Source organism: Melanotaenia boesemani, chromosome 8 (genome assembly GCF_017639745.1).
Source record: "Melanotaenia boesemani isolate fMelBoe1 chromosome 8, fMelBoe1.pri, whole genome shotgun sequence".
In the NCBI taxonomy this organism is placed as follows: Eukaryota; Metazoa; Chordata; class Actinopteri; order Atheriniformes; family Melanotaeniidae; genus Melanotaenia; species Melanotaenia boesemani.
The window spans coordinates 14,328,876-14,355,081 of record NC_055689.1 but is presented as its reverse complement, the minus strand read 5'-3'; the positions used below and the strand labels follow the sequence as shown (position 1 = coordinate 14,355,081).

At 38.4% G+C, this 26,206-nt stretch overlaps 1 protein-coding gene across 4 annotated transcripts; it reads right to left on the bottom strand.

Moving 5' to 3' along the window:
• Nucleotides 1-948: 948 nt before the first annotated feature.
• On the bottom strand, nucleotides 949-25,760 carry LOC121645054 (rap guanine nucleotide exchange factor 4-like). Of its 4 annotated transcripts, XM_041993347.1 has the most exons (30): nucleotides 25,404-25,752; nucleotides 21,544-21,686; nucleotides 19,849-19,937; nucleotides 17,410-17,556; nucleotides 12,496-12,568; nucleotides 12,177-12,229; nucleotides 11,277-11,383; nucleotides 11,007-11,128; nucleotides 10,219-10,402; nucleotides 9,857-9,941; nucleotides 9,180-9,240; nucleotides 8,708-8,784; nucleotides 8,024-8,170; nucleotides 7,587-7,681; nucleotides 7,081-7,166; nucleotides 6,285-6,363; nucleotides 5,776-5,926; nucleotides 5,600-5,688; nucleotides 5,484-5,511; nucleotides 5,295-5,370; nucleotides 4,893-5,039; nucleotides 4,535-4,632; nucleotides 4,234-4,359; nucleotides 3,857-4,035; nucleotides 3,677-3,767; nucleotides 3,108-3,158; nucleotides 2,623-2,710; nucleotides 2,487-2,551; nucleotides 2,298-2,352; nucleotides 949-2,189 (listed from the first exon to the last, which is right to left on the bottom strand). In XM_041993347.1, exons 1-30 carry the CDS (start codon nucleotides 25,469-25,471, stop codon nucleotides 2,062-2,064), a joined length of 2,988 nt encoding a protein of 995 aa, XP_041849281.1. In that variant the 5' UTR covers nucleotides 25,472-25,752; the 3' UTR covers nucleotides 949-2,061. The 4 variants fall into 4 exon arrangements, 3 of the variants coding, with proteins under 3 accessions (XP_041849281.1, XP_041849282.1, XP_041849284.1); XM_041993348.1 differs by lacking the exons at nucleotides 17,410-17,556; nucleotides 19,849-19,937; nucleotides 21,544-21,686; nucleotides 25,404-25,752 and adding an exon at nucleotides 14,881-15,151; XR_006011346.1 differs by lacking the exons at nucleotides 949-2,189; nucleotides 2,298-2,352; nucleotides 2,487-2,551 and having other exon boundaries at nucleotides 2,670-2,710; nucleotides 3,244-3,767; nucleotides 25,404-25,754.
• Between the last annotated feature and the right edge of the window lie 446 nt (nucleotides 25,761-26,206).

Genomic DNA, 26,206 nt, shown 5'->3' with positions numbered 1-26,206 from the left:
CCTGCAGGTTTTAGATGTCCCCCAGCTCTAATACATCTAAGACATCAACAGCTCATCAAGTTCTGCTCAGTGACTCATTCATTGTAATCAGGTGGATTGAAACAGAAAAACATCTAAAACTTGCAGGACTGTGACTCTTTCGGACCAGAGTTGCCTTCCCCTGAACTAGTGGCATCTTTACGAACAAAATAAATCATATCTAATTGAATAAAAGATGAAAAGAAAAAAGTCACGAGTCAAGTGTTGCCCAAAGTAGTGGAGTGGAAAATTAAAACGCATGGTGCAGTAAAAGCATTCTTAGAAACACATTTTTTTTTCCAAAAAAGTTAAAAGTAAAGTAACTGGTTACTGCCCACCTCTGCTGATTGTGACTAGATTAATCATGATTATGCACCAAGTTTGTCACATGGTTTGACTTAAATGTGAGTTAATATTCTGTAAATCTTTACAAAGAATTAACAAAGAACCAAAGACCCACAATATTCAAATTACATGCAAAAGTGGTGCTCAAACTAAAAGTCGATAGCAAATTTCTTCCTTAATGCCTCCACGCTCCGTATCTCAATATGTAAGACAGATTTTGCAGCAGAGATGCTAAACTGATATCTCTTTTGTAGTATTCTGTTTTCTAACTCTTCCCCACCCACCATCAATAAAATGTGTTGTTACGTCAAACATTTACAGTATTAGAGTGTTAAAACTATTACAAAACATTAGCGTACCTGTCTCCATAAACATTTAAATGAAGCAAAGTGCTCTATAGAAGGCTGCACAGACCACCCAGCCTTCGTATCCACAGCTCCAGTTCTTGCTGGGCAAAACTGTAGCCTGAAAAATATCATGAAGGCATCGTCACTGTTAAATTAGCCTTTTTTTTTATTTACAAGGCAGACAACACAAACAATACAATTACAGACTGCTTCTGGGAAAGCCAGCCTCACGGCAGTTCTCAACACACATCATCACAGCAAAAGCTCCTGAGATCAAAGAAAAATTAATAACATTTTCAAAACCTACACTCACATTTACAAAGAAAAAAAAAGGAAATTACACAGACTGAACACAACTGGTCGATATGACAAGATTTCTCCGTAAAAATCAAGTTATCTTTCAACTCTGAATCTGCAAATCCCTTCCAGTGAATGAGGTGCAATTTGGTTTTACAGCTGACCTCAGAACAGATGCAATCAGGCACCTTCATCATCTAGAATGATTCATGTTCATGGTTGCACTCCAACAGGAAAAAAAAAATACTACAGTGATTGATGTGAACACTTCCTGTAATACCATAAGGGCTTTTATCAATGCAACACTCGTAAGTAGTTTTAAAGTGTCTGACTAGTTAAGGGACACTGATATTTACCTAAAGGATCTCAAATCCTAAAAATTTTAAAGACTTTAATTAGGCTAATGTCTCAAATGTAAGTCGCTTTGGATAAAAGCGTCTGCTAAATGACTGTAGAATAGAATAGAATAGAATAATGTAGATTATGAAGTAAATATGTTCCTTTAGATTTCTGTATGCAATATGGGAATAAGTCATGATCGCTACAGTTTGTGGAGTTTCCTATGTGTCTGGGTAAGACTGTCACAAAAGGAAAGTTTACTTAAGGTGGGTACAGTCGTTCATTGTAAACTAGAGCTTATTTGGGGTAGCACAACAGTACAGGGCACTCTGATAGAAATCCACTGTATAGAACACAAAGCCTATGGAGTTCAGTCATGCAGGATATTGAGTCAAGTTCTATACATTACACTTCTATCTAACAGGTCCCAAACAGTAACAACTAGTACAATATAAACCCTCAATCTGGGAGCTGAGACACAGCGACAAGAGAGCAGCCGGATAGTTTCTGTCTGTCCAGGAGGAGGAGGAGGCTTGTAACGGCACAGTATAAGTCCTTTAACTCATGATAGTGCTGAAGTCACTGACTGCTGCGATTTGCTACTAAAAGTCCAGGTGTGTGGAGTTTTTTTTTTTTTATCCAGGTAATGTGTTTGGTGTGAGGTTGTTTTATGCTAACATCATAGAGAAGGCGATGGTGGTGGAAGATTTGGAGCTCATGTCCGCCGAGGCTCCAGCCTGTAGGACAGCTGCGTCAGCACCCTCTGGTTGTCAACCACACAGAGCTTCCTAACGTAACCCCGCACCTCTGCTTGATTCTTGTTCGGCTGGCAAATGTCAGGATCTAACCGAACAGAGAGAAGAAACAGGATTTAAAAAAAAGTGAGATACTGATGATTTTTTATGACTGTAATGCCAGCTGATAAATCTGAAAAGAGTGGTGATGACTCACTGAATGGTTGGCTTCGACAGTGCCTGACTTGTCGAATTGTGTTTGCTATAATACGCTAATGAACAAAGACATGCTTGCTTTAGACATTATGACAAAGGGCAGAGAAAAACAGCAAGAAACTAAAAAAACCCGCATTAAACAGATTTCATAAATAGCTTAATTATTAGCTCAATGTGCACAGAAACTCACCATTTTCTCAAAATTGACCATATTGTCAATGAATGTTTTGTTGCCTTCATGTGTAAACGTCATATCTGCAAAGAAATAAACTGAAATCAACAGCAGGTTTTTTTCAATCTCTTTTTTTTTTTTTCTCAAATCATACCTTTAAGAAGGAGTGGCATGAAGGGGATGATTGGTGGTTCCAGTTTGGTAACTGTTAGTCGGTAAGACCGGTGGTTTCTTGATGGGTCCTGTTGTAAAACATACTTTTGGTGACAAATTGCAATGCATATAGAAGCCAATTCACCAGGTAAAAGAAAAAAATCCATTAAAACTAGTAGTGGGGAGACATGACTTTTATGTATTTAAACTTCTGGTACGGCTATGGTTTCACATGTCTTACTCAGCAATAAAAAATATTAGTAATTATTAATTAGCAATTAAAAAAAGACTATTTCTTTCCAAAATGTTATGTTTCTCCCTCTGACCTCACTGCAGACGTCTTTGAAAATTTAGGTTAAGTTAGATCAAATCCAATGTATTTTTGTTTCTAAATACAATATAAGTAGTGTTTTTTGCAACAAGAGTCTTTAAAGCTGGAATGAAATGCTTGTCATGTATTTTGATAGATGTTTAAAAAAAACTTACCATCATGCTCTCAAATTCAGCATAAAACTTCTTAAACTTGGTGGGGAGTTTCTGCCAGTAAAAAAACAGAGGGGCTTTTCAGTGACAGAGGAGATTCATGCTGTACATTTATAACATAATTTATACCACACAATACCTTTTTGGTTCTACTTAAGGTTCTACTTATGAGTCAGCTGATAATGTATAGTGATGTGTAAACACTGCAGACCACTTTGTTGGTCACAAAATTATCACCTGTGGGAGTAACAACATCCCAGCAGCAGCGGACTTCAAAGTAAAAGACACACATTGCAGTTTCCATCTGGTTTTAATAAAGCATTTCTCATTTAATTTTTTTATTTCTTATTCTGTAAAGTCATTTGAAAGTCTGCCACACAGTTTGCTACATATGTCCAGAATTATAACAGCTCGCATTGAGGGGATAATGATGTAGAGCGTGTTGTGGAAAATGAAGCATAGAGAAACTTAGCTGAGTCAATCTGTACCGTGCCATAGCATGTGACGGTGAAATGTCTTCAGTTTACTGTAGATTTATTCGTGGATTAGTTGTCTTTTTTTCTATGATTTACCTCCCATGTCTGGCTCAATCTGCTAACAGCAGGGTTGCTCATCCCCATAATGATGGCGAAGAATGAATTGAGGTTCTTAAATTCTCGACAGCTGCAGATAAAGACACACAAAAAACAAAGTTAATACAGCTATCAAACTCATCTGCCGTTTCCTCTGCATCACCAGCTGCTCCTACTCACTGTGCAGCTATCTTGATGAACTTCTTGAGGAGCTGCACTCTCTTGCTGAGTTGGCTGCAGAGGCAAACTTCAGTGACAACCCACAGCTGGACTTGGTTGAACCTCCTCAGGAACAAGTCCAGATTAGCTGTGGTTCTTCTAAAACTCTGGCGGCCAAAGGTGTGGTAGAGGAGCTCATGCTGTAGGAAACATGCAGATCAGACAACTGGATGAGTGAGGTCAGACTTTTTATCAAGTGTCAAAATTGCAGAGTTTTTATATCAACATCTCCTGTAAAGGACAAGTGTGCATTTATATTCTCTGACTCCATTATCTAATTATGGGAATTACTACACTTCTATTTCAATGTGTAACAGAAGCCTCTTGATATAAAGTACCTCATGTACACAGCTGAAAAGCTCCCAGTCAAACACCGTCATCTGATAAGCCAAGTCCTTGGAGCTCATCAGCTCAAAAGTTGACATGGATCCTGCAGAAGGGCCCTCCTGGTCTGGAAGAGTACTCTGATATACATAAAATTACATGTTTGGCACACCAGAATCAAGAAAACTGTTTCACCTTTACACAGCAGGTTTCAGACCTTTCTATTAGCCGGTATTGTTTTGCATAGAGGTGGAATAATTTTGTTGAGAACTGTAGCTCATTTAAAACAGCATAATCCATCAGATATTCTCATACCAGACTGTTGAGCTGTTCCCGTGGACAGGCAAATAATCTCCCGTTGATGCTCAAAGTGGAAAACACTGACACATCATTGGGCTTCAGGATTTGTTTTTCTGTAACAGAAAAGTGAGCTTTCATTATGACTAACATACAGTATGTCCACACCAAGGACGTATTATAGAGCATTAAGAGGCTAAATATATTTTATAAACTTTAAGCACACATTAACAAAGCAGAGATGGTATACACATAGTATATAATATACAATAGTTAGTTAAGAGAGCCTTCAGAAATGGCAAAAAAACAAAAAAAAACTGAAGGTCTGCAATGCTGTTTACTGCCAAATCACAACTAACACATACTGTCTTCTTACCACCAGCAGAGCTGAGGTGGACCAGCAGGAGCTCGTCAGTAGTGCCAAGTTTGTCGGTAACAGCACTGATTACTTCTCTCCCTGTTGCTGCCACTGCAATCCTGATCGTAGTGTAGGTGTGATCACTGCAGTACACCTTCAAGAGGACTGCACACATGAAAAAAATAAGGAATTTCAGTGATATTTTATGTGACTGTTTCTGATATTTAATATGGAAAATGTCTGCGCTAAAGACTGAAAATTGTGCTCTTAGAAAATCTAAAAGTTTGTAGATGACATTGTAGGACCAAAATAGAAAATGTGTCCCCTGTGAAGAAGAGGCTATCTACCAAAATCATTAAAAAAAACAAAGGTATAAACGCTGTTTTATTGTTGCCTCTGTTTTTTATTCACAAAACTTACTGTCATCTTGATTCCTAATGGGCTGTTTCTTCTGCAGTCTTTCTTCTCCGTTGCTGAACTGTCGTATCAGGGTTTTCTGTAATTACATAACAGTACCAGATCAATATGTTGCCGCTTATATATGCATAACACAAACAGTACAATTCATTTGGATAGTATACAGATGCATTTTGACAACAGTAGTGATACCTTTTTTGTTGATTTGGCCTCTTCTGAACTACAAAAAAGTCAAAAGTGAGAAGATAAATATGGCTAGGACATAAAAGATCAGACTGAAAGTTAAACATGTAGAAACTGTGACATACTGTAATTTCACAACTTTCTCCAGGTCGGGAACCAAGTCTTTGAGGCCTCTCAGCATCCGGGAATCATTCAATACACTTTCATACAACTCCTACAGAGAGCGAGACCCATTTAGTTGATGCAGAGCAGCTGTATAAGCTGTGTAACTGACTGCGTATGAAAGCTTCCTCATGCTCACCTCCAGGAAAGAGACTGCAGAGGGCTCCTCCTGCAGCAGATATGTGTGTGTGTTTGCCCAGCGCAGGGCCAGAATGAGGCCCCTCCTCTTACTGTTGAGTGCGTGCTCCAATCTCTCCTGTTCAGAGCCAGGCGGAGACGCCGCATGGTAGGTGCACGCAAGGTTAAAGGTGAACATGAAGTTTTAGATTTAATATGCTTTAAGTTCTCTTCCAAGCATAAAATACCTGTGGCTTTCACACAATTCAGCAAATAAATAAATAAATCAGGCTATACTGAACAAGCTTACTGCAACTCTGCTGCATTTGCACAACAAGGACTAAACAAAAGCCATGGAGCAGCTCTTTGATGCTCAACTGCTGTGTTAGCACTTTAAATCTGAGATGTTGTTACAGAATCCAGCAAATAGTGGTAGTGTTTTTTTAAATTTTTTACACATAAAGGTTTGATTTAAAAAAATGCACCATTTAAGTAGGAAGAGTAAGATAGAATAAAGGCAAAAAAGGATATTGGGCCATCAGTAGAGGGCACAGCTGGCTGTTGGGCATGAAGACACAGTGCATGAGAACATAATCATCCACTGCTGGATCTAATGGATGAGAAGGAAAACATACAAGAGTCAGTGGAAGAACAGAAAATACAGCAACGCTAAAGAAAGTTTTGAAATGAGTGACAATGCCATTCAGCATTAATATATTCAACTTATCTTTGTATTCTACTGCTAAGCATCTTTGTTAATCATTATTTTAAAGCAAACTATGCTGCACCGCAGAAATGTACCTCTGATACTGAATAATATGAGAGATGTACCAAATTTTTATTTAGAGTATCGACTATTTACCCTTAAGAAAAAGACCCCCTCTGGTTGGAACACGGTGTGTTATATAGTGTCTGATTAGATTAAATGGTCTTTGCTTCAGGTTAGCGTTTTTCCACCAGAGGTTGCCACGCCTGTTAGCACACCTGCTCCCATATACTGATTACTTTGGTTATATTAATGCCTCAAGTTCTTCCACACATCGCTGCCAAATTTGCTTTATTTCACAATCCTGATGTTTTTTGTTTGTTTGTGTGTTTGTTTGTTTGTTTGTTTGTTTTTTAATGGTATTTGCTCAAGAAGCCAGTTTATTATTTTCTTTAAATTCTAGCTATAAAGTTGCTGTTTTCCTTTCTAATCTACCATAAGTGTGTTGGTGTGTGTTCCACTGGAGTCCTGTTTTGAATTAAAACATGAGAATTACTTGGATTAGACAAAGTTTATAGCATAAGATTTTATTTAGCAACCTGTAGTTTTGTCTGTGGATACCTGGTTCATTGTGATGTATGTCCAGTCTCATCGTCTCCAGGAAGTGCTCAAGAATCTTTTCTGGTGTTCCTGATATCACAGTGTATCTGCCAATGATGGCAGGAGAAACTTCACAAATGATAAAATACTAGACATATTTAAAAAAGCCAAATTTAAAAAATATTCAACAGGAGTGAATTAAAATAACTTTTTAAAACATTTAAAAATTTTAAAAAATCAAGTTTTAGTTTATTAACATATATTTTTAAGGCAGTTAACTGCAAAGCCACAGAGACCTGCAAAAACATGGTCACATTTATATATAATGTTCAACACAGCCTTCCGTAGGATGACAGCTCCTACCTGGATTACACAGACCAATATTTATACTTTAAAAGTACTGAAATTTTACTAATAAAACAAAAAAACAAACAGGGAGCCAGGGAAGAAAAGCCCAGTTATGCCATAGAGTAAAAAAAAAAAAAAAAAGACCTGAAGATCAACCTGCTCATCACAGTCACTCTTACTTGATGCTTCCCAGTGTGGAAGTTCGGGGACTCTTCTCTAAAACCAGTACGGCTTGTTCGTGCTCTTTCAAACGTACTGTGTTGGCTTCCACATCCTAAAATTACAAGAACATAATCAGCATAAAAATAACATTTATAATGCCATACAGCCAATCTGCCTGAGGAGGGAGACAAAGTCGCAGTCAGGCACCACCATCACCAACCACACACTGGAGAACAATACACGAGACAGTATTAAAAGATAATGGATGGAATAAGCTCATTGTTTTTATGTGGTTTAATTCAAATGGCATTAATGTAATTTCTCTTTGATTAAGGAGGGATTAATCTGGATAGATTAATTCCTAATGTTTTTTTTGTAATACAGTGAAACAAAGGGAGATTTAGAGAAGGTGTATCAACATTCCCATCACAATGAGGGATACTTGGTGGCCCACCCTGAGTATCCTGTTGAAGTCTTCCTTGTCCACACGGAGGAAGTGGCAGTTGTCCTCTCTCAGGACGATGGAGGCAGCACGAGGTGAATCTGTAACCAAGGCTAACTTCCCAAAGTCATCACCCTCATGAAGTGTGCACACCACACCCTGAGATACACACACACACATAAATGCTTGAATGCACACACATCGCAAACACACACCAAGATACAAATGAGCACAGGCACTAACACAGTTTGAAAGTCATATGAAGCCCTGAAGAAAAAAAAGATCCAAAAGGAGCACAAGAACTCAGGACAGGAGTGAATCATCCATGCATGTGAGTTTTTGTGCATTCCTCTATGTGCACGTATGATTAATGTGTGGTAGTGTGTGTGTGTCTGCAAAGCATTTGCCTGTATACTGGTTGTGTGGTGTGAATTTGTGTATGCATACAATCCCTTAAGCCTGTTAATCACAATGATGAATCATGCTGAGCTGTGCAGCGCTCGCCAAACTGTGCTACTGGTGTTTCCCGGCCCTACAGGGAACTACTGCTGGTCTGCTCCATGCAGACATGATGAGTTACATATTTTAATCCATTACATACAGAAGAGATATCACTTAATGAAGCAGAATACTATAAAAATGCTAAAGTGTGGAAAAACAACACCAGCATTTCTGAACGCATATAAGCATACCCACCTTGCCATAGATAACCACATTAACAGAGCCCTTCTGGATGATGTACCATGAGGTGCCTTCCTCTCCTTGGTTGAACACTGGAAGATAAAGAAAAAAAAGTTTTCCACATATACATTAGCGAATACATTCATTTAACAAGCTGGATAGTCCCTCTTCTTTGTAGTCTGCAGGACACAGAACTCAAAAAGAATTAAAAAAGAATTTTTAATTTTGATTAATCTGATCACAGAACAGTTTTCCACTTCGCCTCAGACCATTTTATGTAAGATCTGGCCTGTAGAAGATGGTGATTCAAGTTGTTGCAAGTTGGTTAACATCTGCCCAGCTTTAGGCCACTTTAGAGGCTTCGTGCTGCACTACCCTTACACTTTCTTCTGCCAAAGGCCTGATTTTAACGTTAAAATGATCGAAAAACATTTACTAAAAAAAAAAAAAAAAAAAAACAACATTCAAGGACCAAATGAAAACTCACACACAGTTCCAGCCTTTGCATGGGATTCAAAGATCACAACACTTGCCAGTTCCCGCTTCACCTGTAAACCAAAACACTCAGTATGAAAATGAAGGCACTCCTAATCAGCTACATGTTTTTTAGAAAATTTTTAAATATCATTCAGAGACTTGTTTTTGTTTTTGTTTTTTTTCCCATTTTTTTTATTGCTGGAAATGTATCCCTTCTCTTGTTCTATGTATATTTTACTATCCTGATTTGGTTATGATTTGACAAACTTTGACAAACTTTAATGATTTATGATAATTTCATGAGGCCAGGCTTTATGGAGATCATGTGGAATAAAAACTAGTAAAAAAAAAAGTTATATAATTTGATGTGGGTCCTTTAATGGACGACTAACTTATTCCTAGAAGGTAATTTGTATAATATGATCAATAATACTGTATAGGACAAAGCTCATGATGGAAATGATCCGTTTTAGAGCTGGCACAACTTCAGTACTCCTCCACATGGTGAATACTTGCCAGCACAAGACAGATTGTGTGTCCCAATAAAAACAACAACAACAAAAAAAAGCTAACTTGTGATCCTCCCAGTCTGAAAAAACAAACAGTAGCAAGTGGTTCTGATGTATTAGCAGTTATCTTGATAGCCTCCACTGTTCCTTTAAGAAAGAAGTTAAGCAGCTGACTCACCGTGTTGGAGAGGTGAGCTAAGGCCTTGATGTGAAGCAGCTCATCGTAGATGATCTCTAGGTCATCCCCTGTCCTTTGACCAGGCCTACAGACACACACAATCAACTTACCATGAAGATTTCATGCATACACTCCAACCATTAGTAAAAATTAGCAATGCCACATTGTAAAAACTGATCACAACAGATGATTAGGTAACATTACTGCACATGCTAGCACTGTTTATAATGAATGCTATTATGGATTACTTCTGAAATGACATCTGTACACTTAATAATGTATTTTACATCATTTTTATCATAATCTAACACAATGATATAAAGAAATATTTCTGTAAGTAGCAGGTATTGATTGTTACTGACGATTTCCTCAGGATCATGCGCAGCAGTGCGTCAGGGCCTATCTGGGCGAGAAAAAGGATGGTTTCTGGCAGCTCCTCCTCACTCTCTCTCTTCTCCTCCTCACTTGGTAATGGCGTGTCTTCCTCCTCATCATCGAGAAAGCGATAGAACAGGTACTTGTCCTGGAAGCCCAGCTCCTGGTCCACTGGAGAGCACAGGAACACACAACTAACCACATAAAATATTTGCATCCTTTAATATGTTGGATTTTTTTATAATCTCAGAAACTAGTTTTTAATTGCTTCTTTGAAGGTAATAACTTCAAATAAAAGATTCATTCAATATTTTACGTCCATACTTTAAAACCTGATTCCCAGTTTAGTATTCATACAAAAACTTTCATTGTCTTTGATGTGCTGACAAAAACTTACTTTAACTCAGACTGTCAAACATTTGAAATTCATGCTTTTAATCCACAATGAACAAAGGGGAAGATTTTTACTAATCCTCCAACAGTATATCAACACTTCCAGGCGGAAATACTTTAGACATTTGTGGCAGAGAATAAGTCCTGACATCCTTATTTGGGTCTTCTAGATTGTGTTTTTCTGCTGCTGTGGCTTTTGTAAAACTATGTCTTGTGATATACAAACTTGTGTATAATAGCTAAATTAAATCTTGAAACCTGGAAAAATTAATACATAAAAGCTAAGATAAAGTGAAAACTTTGCAGAAGAGGTTTGGGACGTGTCTGCAGAAGGACATTAAGATTAATGTGTGGAATTTAAGTTAACAGCACTTATAGCTACCGTGATTAAGCACCCCTTCCTCTAGAAGTGCCTGCCACATCCCAACAGCATGAGACCTTGTGAGCACACAAGCACTCTGCAGCACCAACCAGTCCACCAGCTCTGTGCCGACACAGCATTGTCTGCAACACACGTTAACACACAGTTCAAATATTAAATGCAGAAGGCAGACAATAACAAGTGTATCTTCAACAAACAGAAACATGTCCAGGGCTTGTATGCTGTTAATTCTGCACAAACACAGTAGTTACTATAGAGAGACTCATATACCTGTATGTTTTCAGGTGATACTTTCTGTCACGAATCATGTGAGGTGCTCTTGACAAGATGGCGTTTCGGAGAACTTTCCCTGCTCTCTGCAGCTTCTCTGAGGGAATCTTCAGAACCAAAACACCGGTGTAAAGAACCTCATTGCACTAATAATGGCTCACATTTTTCTTTTTTTTTATTAAATTAACATATTGCTATAAAACTGAGCATTCTGACCTTCAGCTTTGGGGATGCTTAAGTTTTGGTTGTGAATATAAGCACATTTGGTCAGTAACACTGTAACATACAGTGCAGCACAATGCACCACTCATATAAGTAAAACTGATTACCACACAGCACACTGATGCATACACATATTTTACAGATCACACCTGCATCTTAGACAAAGTGGGAAAAGACAGATGTGTATACACATCAGTATACAGCTGTTGAAAACAACAAAGTAAGGCATGTTAATTGGGAAGATGGGAGCTTTCTTCTGTGTGAATGCATTACCCAACATTAGCATAACTACAGAACACCACAGCTGTGAACCATCAAGGGTCTCTATTCACAAAACACACGTGCCTCTATAACCTATTCTGGCATTCTGGTTCTAAACAAAACAGCTGGATTTTATGACACTGAACCAGTCTACTCATAAGAATCAAGTACCTATCAGTTCATATATAATTAAAAATCTCACTGTTTAACACTGCTCTACTGCCCAACTATATGCAAACATATGGTGCCCAGCCGACAGATACTTTAACAAATGTTGAGGGAGACAGGAATCGGAGACAAATCAAGGCTGAGACATGCTGGTTTACAGTTTTATTTGTTCATGCTATGTGCCACTTACCGGATAAAATAATCATGACATTAATGAGGAAAAATCTGTTATCCAGGGGGAGCATTTACCTTGTGAGCTTTGTTTGCAGAGTCTGAGTTCATGTTGTCTTTGTCTGTGAGTCCTAAGAAGGAAAACTGTCATCAGGAAGGCTGATTTGAGAATTCATAAGGATGTAGACACTTTTCATTCATGAGACATCTAAAAAGATCTAATGTCATTTATGTGCCACAAACCTGGTGCAATAGAGTTCATTAAAATATGAGATATTTACTCTCTGAAATCTGCTGCACAACTCATTACTGTTGGTATTGTTTTTGGATATATATTCAGGTACATTGCTCAGCCAAAGTGTGTTTTTATTTAATTCTTGTGTCTACATCTACTCACTGTCATTGTTAGATCCACTCTCCATGGCTCCATAAGGCGGGGCTAAGAGTCTAGCCAGGCTCTGACGATACTTCTGCAAGCCAATACAAATAGTCAAGAACTGTCTTTAAACCATTTGCATCACTGCTTTAATAAATACTTATTTTTATCATTTAAAGATGTTATTTTGTCTTCCCCAATCTTTCCTTTTTTGTTTACAGTGCTTATTGATTTTTTTGTACCTGCAAAAGATCTGTAAAAGTCCAAAGGCCACATCACAGGAAGTCATTTTCTCCAACAGAAGATTCTGATCCTCAGCAGACTGAAACACCTCATTTGTAGCCCAGATTTCTCTTTCATAACCCAATGAGGTAATTACAAAATACTTTTTTTTCATAATTCCTGCCTTATTGTTACTTGAGCTTAAACAAAGAATGATTATTTCTGACCAACACATGACAAATTAAAGCTTTATGGTGGGAGACTGTTAAAAATAAATGAGATAAAATTAACTTTTAGCTAAAGTTTTCAAACAGTATTTAAAAGAGGTATTGCAGCAGCATAAATGTTGAGGGTATTAGCTACAGTATTGATCAGCTGTGCTCCTGAAAGATTTCACAGGAGTTTTAAAAGGTAGACTGTGTGGGATAATTTGAAATAATAGCAATGGGGACTGCTACCTTTGTACACCTTGTGCATCATGCAAGGTAGTGTGCACATTATTACAACTGCAGCAGTGAAATGTCACACAGTGAAATACACTTGGAAGTGTTCAACTCAAAAAACAAGCTTAAATGAAGCTGCCTGAGTGCATGATGCATGGCAGTGTGCATAAAGACGTCCAATGTACTTATCAGGAGAGAAACAGAGCATTTTTGGATATTTGAATATTAAATATTGTAAGACAGCCTGACTAAAGTAAATAGCAAGCTGTGATCTGAACTCACCCATGCTGGTCACATTGATTGATTCTTCTGAAATAATTTTTTTCCCATAGACAGAATTTTTTTAAGTAAACCTAATAATGTCAAAGTACTGTTTCCTGACACCATCTCCTACAACCAGCTAGTGCTGAATTATTATAGTGTAATAAATTGATTTGGTTCAATTTTAACTTTGGCTTTAAGTTTGCATTTTGGTTAATAACACACAAAGAGAGAGGAAGATGGAGAAACAAGGACAGAGCATCACAGTAAAGAAGAGGGAGCACGTGAAAAGATAATGGATGATATAATGCCAAGACAGCTTCTGTTTTACCCACATTCACCTCAGGTGACTCCACTTTGATTTCCCTAAACGGTACACTGAAATGATGTTACCAATAATATGAATTTATGGAAACCAAACAACAATAGCTAATGTTGTTCTTGCAATTATAACAATGGTGGAAAGATTTAGAATTAAAGGTAAATCATTAATAAATATGGAAAATAAAAGCGGCACCAAAAACCTGCTTTGCGACATCCCACAGCTCCCAGCTCGGAATATCTACCATTAAACTATACTGTACTTTTCCTATCAGTCAAATAACTCTTCGCCCATAAAACAGCAGCTGGTTCAAAACCATAGCAGTTCAACTTATTCAATAAAACGTTATGATCAAGAACATTAAAAGCTTGACTCAAATCTAACAATACCACCAGCTATTTTGGTAAAACGGGAAAAGGAGCAGTATGCAAGATGTGGAAAATTTATCTTATTAAGAACAGTGGCATATTCTAGCAGACCTAAACTAAATATATGAACCTATGAATGAGTGCAGAACAGGCTTTAAACATTAAACATCAAATCCCTTTAATGTCCTGTCTCTCACTAAAGCACACAATGTTACTTTAACACAGAAACTCAAGTACCCTTCAATACAAAGCCTTTTGTACAATCGAGATCATTTATATGCAGAACAACTAACATTATATAATACTCTCATGCACGCACAAACACACACATAGCAGTTGCACTAAAAGCACAGATACTGAGTGTGCACAGATGCTGTTCTTACAGCTGTTAATAAGCTGTGTTGGACTTTGGTAGCGGTGATGCTGAAATACACATAGCAAGTCATTTTGAGCCTGAATTTGCCACTTCTCTTCTACAAGGTCATTATCAAGCAACCCCTGCCTTCTGAGGACTGCCAGGAACACACACACTGACAAAGAGAGAAACAGAGAGAGCATCTGTTTGACCTAAAGACACAAACACTCCCCTGTCCACATTTTTTTTCTTTAAAAAAAAAAACAAAAAACATGCAATCGGGGAAATAATTGAGCCATAAACTACATCCCGATATTAAACCAAAAAAAGTCACCTTTAGTGGACAAAAAATAAAGTGAAATAAACACAAATAAACAGTAAAGTCATACAGTGTCTTGCCCCCGTGCATGGTACAGACTACAATTACACACTCACCTGAGGTACCACACTCAGCTGCCTAATGCTGGAAGGACTGAAACCCCAGAGAGCTGCCCTCTGCTCTCTTACAACTCATGCACACGCCACCGGATAGCATCCTGCCCAAAACAAGCTGCTCTCCTCCTTTATTTCTGCCTCACTCTTCCTCCCCTTCCACTAACACAGTCGCCCCAGTGTCTGCCTCTGTCTCTCACTCACCCTCCCTCACTGTGATCCAGCCAAGAGCCAAAGCACTTTCTCTCGCAGGTTACCAGGGTGATCCGAGTCTCTGTTACTGAGCTACTCTAGTGGAGGAATAGGTGGTGGGAGGTTGAGAAAGCAGCAAAGGAAAGGCAGGAGTGGTAAGGGTGAGGACACAGAAGGCGGAGGGAAAGGACAGGAAGGAGGCTGGTGGAGAAACATGGACAATAAAGGAGAGAGGAAGTAAGCGTGAGAAATGGATAGCAGGTGAAAAGGGTTATAAGGGTAAACAAGTGCAGAAATATAAAGAAAAGAAGGCTTATAAAAGGCAGGGAACTCATCAAGATGGCCAGCCAATACCCAGCAGTTATTGGTGAATGTGCGTTTACTCATTCCACTTTCAGTTGGTGCTAAAATTACAGAGTGGCTCTTCTTTTCTTTCATCCTTTCATCAAACACACAAATGCATTCATTCTGCAGCTTTCTAGTCCTTGAAACACACAAGCACAAATTAGTCCATGCACACTGACACACATATAAAAAACAAAGCTCCTTTTACTATGAGCTGGATAACACTCCAAAGAGAACAACCTCAGGCTACGTTTTCTGCTTTTTGTCCACTGTCCTAAAATAGACAGCAGATATGGAGCCGGAGTGCACTTAGTTTACCAATGCGCTACAAGCCCAATACGACAGCACACACACTTTAATAACCAATTATTGTCTTATCTTGGTCTTACGTGTCCCTGCAGCACACAAAAGGAGATACCACATTTCAGTGAATCCAATTTTTATGATTCTGGTTACAAAACTGAAGAGCTTATTTTTCAGTGTGATATTTAAATGTGTTTTATACAGATACTAAACACAGTAAAGCCTCTAAATCTGCTTTAAGATTAAGACATTTTTTACCCAAGTGTAACAAATATAAAAAAAGACATACAAAATATGCTGATTTATTCCTGACAGAAACCTTTAATGTGTCCGAACAGAATAACACAGCAACCACAACTCATACACCAGTCTGCCATTAAATTAAAACCACTATCGAGTCAAAGTTCCTGTTACAATGCAATCCCCTGCTGGGAATCCTCGGGTACACACATCCATGTAGTAGACCAAGCATATCAACTTTACTTGAAGCCCACCACACTGGCACAAAGCTGGAAAAAAAACAAAAAACAAAAAAATAAATAAATAAAACGGCTTGTAGAACATCCATTTCTATGTCACACACTGTGACGATGCACATCCATGAATGCCCCACCACAACCCACATGATGCAAAGAATCCTCTGTCAGCATCAAGTTATTTTAAACCTCACAGAAAACCCACTGTTCCCACGACCCAGAGGATCAGAGCCTTGTGGTGGTGAAAACATCGCTGGGTAGGTGCTGTGGCTGTTTACTGTAACTTCATGTGTATACACATTATTATTGTAAAAGAGAAGCATCTTTTTCATGTTAGCTTTTAGGGTAAAAAAAAGTGTTTAACAAGCAAAAGAATCTGGTGTAAGTGTGAACAAAGATAGTATAAATAAATAAATAATAATACAGAAAAAATAATGTATGTGCAATAGATTAAAAAAAAAAGAATATGACAGAAATTGTGAATTTTATGATTTAAAAACGTAGAACAACTGAGTGCCTTACAAAACAGCTGGTCAGGCTGCACTATTGTGAAGCTGCAGAGAACCAACCCTCTGTTCTGCCAGGACTTCCTCTCCAAGAGGTACCCAGTAAATGGAGGCAGTAACCTCAACAAGGGAGGCCCACAGAGAGGCAGTTACTACAATGCCAAAGCTTAAAAGAAGATGCCAGCTTTTAAGGCCAAAGACATGTTAGTGTTTAAACTTTGAAAAAAAAATCTATTTACCACATTTTATACATCTGCAAAATAACAAGATTAGACAAGAATATTACAATGTTTTGTCTTCCTGCACATACAGAAGCTGACTGCGAACTGGCTTCTGAAAAACCTGTTCTATAACACATATGTAGAAATTGATATATTTGTTTGTTGGACCATTTATTGCTCTGTAAATGCCGTACAGCCTCATTACAAACAATACACAAACAATCCGTTAAGACAGAAGCAACAGAAGCATGTGTTGTACATAGAAGCAGCTCTCTCTCTTTATTCTTTAAATAGCTTATTGTTGAGTTGCCTGAGGTGTGCATCTAATAAGTGGAACAAAAAGCACTATAATGGTGGGAAGCCCTCTTGTGGCTAAAAGCACAACTACAACAGGTGTTCATCTGAAAAATCTAGTCTCAAAAAAACAAACTCATGCTGAAACTTTCATGTTTTTTGTGTTTTGTCCTTTTATACTGTTTTATACTTCACCTCCCAGAGACTCTTGAACTCTCTCTGTTCAATCCGGAGCAGTTCGCTGGTCTCTCTGCTGACGATGGTAGCATGACGAGGTGTGTTGTCCAGGATGGACTCCCCAAAGGCTGTGCCAATCCCCAGCGTGCAGATAGTGACTGCATCCTGCACATAGATATGACAAAATTATTTAAACTGCTGCTACAACAGATGAGAGGAAGTTTTAATTATACTGACTGACAACATAGCAGCAACTTCATGGGGCATCTATAAGCTTTTTAGATAAATATATTGAGTTAATACAGCTAAAATTAGACAATAACTCCTGTTACTGAATAAAAACTGCAAAGGCAAGCTACTCACACCCACACACACACACAGATAAATACACCCACAGTGTCCACTGATTAATTTTTTTGAGCCATGGAAACCTTTTTCAGCTGTCCAAACTGACATTTCAAATATAGCTGCAGAAACTAGGCCACCAAAGGCACTTTAGGGCTACATACTGTAAATGAAAAGGAGGCTTTACAATAGAGGAGCTTCTTATCTCTGTCGTTTACTGGTTTCTTCCTCTTCTCCCACATGCCATTCTTCTCCTTTATACGTTCAGTATAAACCTTTTTTACACACTGTTGCTAAAAGAGCATACAGTGTAGAAGAAAGCACAGTTCTCTATGGATTTGTTTTCTGTGCAGTGGCAGCTTTAGCATATTTTAGCAGGAATACATGAACTACTGTACAAGAACAATGTTAGCATTGAGGAGAGTTGGAGAAGACCAGCGATCAACATCCCGAATTCCAGGAAAATTGGGACATTCTTTAAATCTGAACAAAATGAAAACAAAAAGACCTTCAAATTACATGAGCCAATATTTTATTCACAACATAACAGATGTCTAAACTGAGAAACTGTACAATTTTATGCAAAAAAAATGAGCTATTGTCAAATGCGATGCTTGCTGTGGGTCTCAAAATAGTTGGACTGGGGGCAAAAAATGGCTGAAAAAGAAAGAAACTTAAAAATGAAAAACTAAAAAAAATTGAACTGAGAGAACATCTAGCAAGTAATTAAGTTAATTGATATCATGGCTGTAACATGAATTGCTATAAAAGGGATGTCCTAAACAGGCTGAGCCTCCCAGAAGTAAAGGTGGGCAGAGGCTTTTCAATCAGTAAAAAAGTGTGCAAGCAAGATTGTGGAATACTTCAAAAGCAGGCTTTACAACTCTCATCATCTACAGGCATAACATCATCTAGAGATTCAGAGAAACTGGAAATGTGCGTAAGGGACAAGACTGAAGACCTTTATTGTATGTCTGTGGTCTTGGGGCCCTTAGACGACGCTGCATCTCCCATCAGAACAGTTGTGTCACTTACATTACTAAACCCAGGAATTCTTCCAGAAACCACTTTTGGTTAACACAATCCTCTGTGCCACCTGTAGATGACAACTAAAGCTCTATCATGCAAAACGGATCATGGTCCAGAAGCGCCGTCGTGTCTGGTGGGCCAACACTCATCTGAAATGGACTGTTTCAGAGTGGGAAAGTGTTCTACAGTCAGACGAGTCCAAGTTTAACACTCTTGTTGGCAGCCATGGACCTCGCATCATCCAGGCTAAAGAGGTCGTAGAACTTCCACCATGTGATCAGTCCAAAAGTCAGCATGTCTGATGGTATGGGGGTGCATAAGTGCATATAGTATGGAATGGAACAACAGAGCAACGCTTCCATCCAGACAAAGTCTATTTCAGGGAAGGCCTTGCAGATTTCAGCAAGACAATGCAAAACAACATACTGCAGCTATTACAGCAGCATGGCTTTAAAATTCACGATGCTGAACTGGCCTGCTTGCAGTCCAGACATTTCCCCAAAAGAAAACATTTGGCACATCATTAAACATAAAATACATCAAAGATGACCACAAACTATTTAGCAGCAAAAAACCTAGATTAAGAATGGGACTAAAATCCAGCACCAAAACTTTAAGAACTCATAACCTCGATGTCCAGATGTCTTCAAAATGTTCTGAAAAGCAGAGAAGACGCTACACCATGGTAAACATGTTCACATGCTAACTATTTTGAGGCCCTTAGCAAGCACTGCATTTGACATTAGATCATTTTTTGCATAAAAATTGTTAAATTTATCAGTTAAGACATCTGTTATGTTGTGAATAAAATATTGACTCATGTGATTTGAAGATCTTTTAGTTTTTATTTTGTTCAGATGTACCAACTTTTCTGGAATTCAGGCTGCAACACAGGAGCACTTGTAGATCCTGACAGAGAATGAGCCAAGAGGGAACAGGAAATATGAACAATGATTTATTATTAACATCATTATTCATTTGTGGATGAAGTGACTGACAGAGTCACAGCAGCACAAGTGAAATTACATAAGTTCAAATGTTCAAACAACCAATCTGACTCAAATTGGATTTCATGAGTCCTACCTGATGGTTGGCTGTTTCTGATACTTTGACATCCAAGGAACCAGATAGGACAGCATACCAGCTGGTGCCTATGTCACCCTGTCGAAACACTGCAGACAATGATTTACATTAAACAGAATTCTTACCCAGTGGACGTGCAGCAGATTAATGTACTCACACCCTAAGAACATGTGCTGCAACCCCATAATGTGCACAAAAATCTGCTGTTTGGAACAGTTTTCATCTGACTTTTTACAGCTGTGTGCTCCAGATATATGAGTGGATTCAGTATATTTTATGTTTTTACCACAGAAAAAGTGGGGGGGGGGAATATCTTGATTTTCGTCCAAGGTGAGCAGCACTCACTTCAAATGAGCTGATAAACCACTTGACTACTTTTAAAATAGAGCTATATAAGGACAGCAACATGAACTTATTCTGATGTGTTTAAAATGCCACAGCTGACTGAACTGCAGCTATTTGTCAGGCCTAAAACAGAGCTAATGTAGCCATGCAAGTAAATGCCAATCATTCCACGACTGTGCATCTACGGTGGTTGTACAACAGTAATGCATCCGATGCAGACTGCCTCCAACCACATATGATTAGCAAAATTGTCCACGTGCTGCCTCTGCTGTGACCTTTGAGTGATTTCATCCTGAAAAAATCATGAATATCATTTTCTGTTAACGTCACGTTCTATTAGAACAAATATATATGTGTTAAGTTAACTGACTTTGTAACTTGTACTAAAAAATAGAAATGATGTGTTTTAATTTCAATTTAAATTCAATGCAAAATTATGTAGATTGTTTTGCAGGTAAAGGTAGTAATTTAATATGAAAAGGCCTCTTTTTTTCACTTTTTGGTTTAAAATAAATTTAAAATGAAGTCTTCCTGAAAAAAAGGAAAAAAGAAATTGCTAACACAGTTGCTTTACTAATCATTAAGATAAAGGGGGGGGGGGGGCTTTATGTGTTGTTTACTAAGCCAAAAACTGACCAGGTTTGCAACTTTTTTCACTTTTTCACAATTACAAACACTGTGAAACCTCATATGTATGGAGCTAGAATACCGGACATACATTTTGTATCTCTGTATTTGTATTTATAGTGTAATAAAAGCAGGTACAAATCAAATCTAGAAGTAGATTTGTATGTTCTGACTTGTACTTCCAGGTTTGTATTTTCAGACTTGCAGAATTAATTCAAACTTGTAGATTTAACCTGAACTTGTAACAGTTTCAAGTATGGAGATGCAACTTATAAAGCATGTGTCCAAGGTATGAAACTGGACATGAATGTCTATCCTATTCTACCATGTGCAGTTACAGGAAATACATTTTCACCAGTATCATACAGCGTAAATATAAAATTTTAACCTGAATAGTTGAAAAGAAACTGATTAAATAATCCATCATAACCATACAAAAGTTTATCCAAAGGAAAAAAGGGACATATTTTCCCTTTGAAATGAATTAAAAGTAAGGTTTCCATGACTTCATTTGTATTGATATAATCTGATTAAATTGACCCAAAAAGCCACAGCACTGTGACATAAGTGCTTATTATTTAAAATTATGAATACTTATAATACTTTACAGCCATGTTGAACCTGGCAGCATCAGCGCATATATTCTTCTGCATAAAATAACACACAAGATGTTTCATAATCCTACAAAATGATGTTTATGTGTGTTTGTGTATATGTACATACATGTGATCCCCTTCTCCAGGCATTCGTAGAAGGCACAGGCACAGATCTGTAGTAAGAGTGGAGGTGGAAACCTCTGGAAGGCTTTGACTTCTCTCAGTCTGGTCAGAATTATGTCGACATCCTCCCCTGAGCGCTCCGATGGCCTGTCAGAAGAAGATTCATTTAGGGAACAAAATCGGCATACAGGTGGTTTTCCAAAGAGGATTTGCTGTATTATGTAATGTGTACATTGTGATGGATTATCTTTGTCATACAAGCACATTTCTGCTTAAATTAGCAATAGTCTCATGGGAATTATTACTATTAGAACTGAATGACCTAAATACTTACAAGAACAACAAAAAATCTGTAGTGGTGTCCTTTCAGCAGCCTTGCGTCATGTTATCTTAGCATTTTTTGTGTATGTGGGAGCGTGTGTGACCACGCTGGCTTCATTGTTCTGTTTAGTATCTTAGTGATGGCAGAGGAGAGCTGCAGGCGCCATTTCTCTCTGCACAGGACCCCCACTGAGTGTTGATGTAAGATCATGTAGTGTTGCTATTACTAATACCCTTAAATGAGCGAGCGTACATTTAGGTTCTCACTGGACATCTATGATGGCGCGCAGACACAAGAACACCCAGAAGTACAATCTGAGAGATTAAACCTTCTGTTCAATGGTGTGGTAGAGAAAAACTACGCAGCCAAATCATCTCACAGCCACACACACGCTGCAGTTAGCACTAGTCATTCACTTATTTTCTCTTTCGCTGGTGACTCATCCCTGCACATGTGTGTATGTGTGCATTTGTGTTCATAGAGAAGAGCTAATGCACTGAGGGCTACTTCCTTCACAGATGAGAGACTATCTATCCCTTTTCCTCCTTTTGCTCCTTCATCTTCTCTCGCCTCCAGCTCTCTTCCTCTTTGTCTGTCTACTCTACACATTTCTTTAATCTCCACCTCTTTTCCCCTTCCCCTCAATACTTCTGTATTTCTCTGAGAACATGACAGGTAAGACAGAAAAGAACAAATGACCCTTTTATTATTTAAGCTCCCCCTTTTCTCCTCTCAATTACTGGCATGGATTCTTTCTGCCCATTAAGTTTCACCACTTCATTATAACCTCCTTATTACCCTTTGCCTGGCTTTGCAACCACAAATCCAGTAATGATTCCTAGTTTACTCACATATGCATATAAATACAGTGTATATACCAATATATTTGTGTCCCTAAGCAATGGATTATCATCTGTACCTAGATGCAACACATGTAAAATGAATGAGGGAGATTACAGATTGGTTTCTTCTATTTCTTACCATGTTTTATTTTCTTGTCTCTGACTCATCTAACTCCTACCTGCATGTTGGGCCTTGGTGCTCAGACAGAACATATTTCTCCGTGTAGGTTGGGTTAATGGTTTAAATAGAGGGACTCCCACACTTTACAACAGGGAGATACAGGGAGGTCAATTCTGCAGGGCTGAACTGATAATACCAACATTACCCTTCACCTTCTTGTCTATAATAAAACTATTAAGATCTGTTATTTATTATCACCTGATTAGACCCTCACTCTGCACATTTCAGTGTCTTATGATACGACGTGATTTCCTGTCAGTCTGGAGGAATCTGTCTCCCTGATCTATGAGATGAGATGAATGTGACCTGAGAGGTGTTCACCTTGCATCACTCTCCCTCCTTCCATTTTTCTTTCCTCTCTTCCTTGACTTCTTCTTCCACAGCCTTTCCTCACTGCTAATGTCAGCAGAGATCTCAGCTTTCAACCACAAATTATGACAAAACACACACTGAGAAGCACACTCAGGATTCGCTCATCGACCAGCATGACACACTTAAAAGAAAATTGAGAGACACCAGAAGGTTCTGCAGACTGTTTCAGGGAAAATCCATCTGGATATATAAATCATGGGATGACTTGTGTCATGTTTAAAACAAACAAATATCTTGAGCTGGCTGATGAATATATCAGTGTGATGGATCACTTTTTGATAGTATGAATGAAGCTTTTAATCCTGAGAAACTAGATCCTGTTAAAAAAACACTAAATATATGCACTAGGTCAGTTAACAGTGTACTCGGCTAAACCCAACCTATATGATGTTCATGAGTGTTTAAGTTTTCTTTAAAACTCATAGTCTCATACAGGGATTACACATTTTTCCTCTGTTAATTGAATTTAGTTAATATTTACCATGTTTAATGTCTGTAAACTGTCCTCAGAGCTCCATATTTCTACTTTCTTAATGTAAAGGGAATAATTGAACCAAAAATTGTATTTAAATCGGTGCAGTGTGGGTATGTGTGTGTGTATGTATTGACTGGTCCATCTACTTGTCTGGGGCAACAATGAGCCAAACAAATCAGATATTATCTTGCATTTACATTCACTGGTAATAAATGCCTTCTATAAGGCATGACCGGTACAGTCATGTCTTCACCTCTGTCTTTATTTCACCTTTCTCTGCCCCCCAATCACATCAACGGCCACAGCAGATGAAAGCTCCCAAACACACACAGTCTACACTCACAGTGCTGGAAATTGATTGAATAAGAGGTGGATAGCTAGCTTAAGAGCACTGAGTGCCCCACAATAAGATGCTGTCCAATCCATCCCATCCTTATTGACTTCCACCTCCCACTGCAGACTGGCTGCATTTAGGTCACGATATACAGCACTGTACCACTTTGTTAAAATGATGTTTTAATCCTCATCACCAGACCATAATAAGGACTTCTAACAATTTATATTAGATCAACTACACAATTGGTATTGGTACATGATTTTGAATAATTTCTAAAGCAACAAAGCTTCCTGGATGTAAATATTAGATTATAACCTGTCAGTTAACCAAAATGAGCATTTTGAAGATGCAACCCTTGGTTCTAAAAACCTAAACCGAAGAGGTATTTCTCATTCATTTTAGCCATTTTACTGACAGAACAATGCAAAAAAAAGATCATCTTTAAACTAATCATTGATGAAAGCCCACAAAATGTAACTATACACTGTATTATCATGCATCTGGTTTCATTCCAGGTGTGGATGAGAGGACAAGATGGTAGCTTCGGGTTGCCAATGGTAACATGATGATGTCTCAGAGAGGTGCACAGCGTGTGGGTGTGTGAGCTGTGGGGTGTATGTCTTCTATATATCATTGTTTGTCCATCATTTATTGTAATCAATGTTCATCTGCCTGTCTTTATTATTATAATTATTATTAATTTAAGCCCTTTCTCTTAAATGTTTTGTCATTTCAGTAAACAAACAAGCACAGCATGGACAAAAAGCCTACAACTTTAGGGATCTTAATCACAGGAGATGCTAGACATATTGTAAATTGACTGCTCAGCTAATCTGTTCAGTCAGACCAGACTGCCTGGCATGACAAAGCTTAAAAAGAAACACTACGCTGACCTGCCATCATCCTTTCTAAGGAATTCAGCAACACACACGCGCTACAGTTGTATTTTAAATATGTATGGCTATTTGCTCTCAGCAGATAGACAGAAACCATGTGCGTCTCATCCATCTATCACGGTGGACGCAGCGCAGAAACACCCCGCTGAACCTCGAGGCCACCAACGCCTTTTTGATCGAAGACACAAAACAGCGTATTTATTTATTTATTAAAAGATCGTGTGTTTTATGTACCTGCTGCAGTCTATACAAACACTGATGACATAAACTCACAAAAAAAGACAGGTCGTACATGTCATTGCTGCACGCACACACACACACACACTGCACACGCAGCGATCGCCGGTTCCGATAAATCACGTTGAATGAATGAAAGAAGCGCTGAGAAAACACAGGGACGCCACGGCGTGGCGTGGGTCATGTAGTTGTTTCCACCCACCTTTTATCCAGACAACAGATCCACTCTGCCAACGGAGACGAATTGGGGGACGTCTGCACTGCGACCATCTTCCCCGGCTGCGTGTCGCTGTGATGCTGCCGGAGGAGGCTCCCCAGTTGTCGGTGGTCGTTAATGAACGTGAGCTCTGGTTTCGCCCCCTACCCTCCCCGCCCCTCTGCTCCGAGCTGCCTCACGCGACAAAAGACTGCTGTCTTCATCCTGGCTTGCAGATGACTCTTATCAGTTTGCCCTAATGGGCTTTTTTCAGGGCAAGGAGAGGGATCACAAACAACAACAAACAATATAGTTAGTGCCCAAGGAAAAAAAAGAAATCATTACTCATCTAACTATTCACAGAAGCTAAAATAGGCCACATGTTACATTAGGATAAGGTAATATGGATAGATAATCATTTATATTTAAACACCAATTGAATATTGGTGGTTTAAAAGTATTTGCAACAGTGGCATACACACAAAGGTTGGGAAATGTTGGGGAAAAAACTACTAGTTTTTAAATCAAATAAACTTAGCACAAAATGTAAGACCTTTTTTTTTTATTTGGTTGATTATTTCTTTATTGTAACAATGCTTGGCAGTCAATCTTATACCATCGGAAAGCAGGTTTATTTCCCCATTAAATGGAGCCAGATGAGTAAGGAAAATGCATTAGAGGGATGAGCAACAAGGTTGAGTATGTGGGTTGTGCCCATGAGAAACTTGATTAAATCTTTTCTGCCAATGCCAAACAACTTATTCTGCTATTGACTCTCGTTTGGTGTCATTTATTGGATTGGATGACAA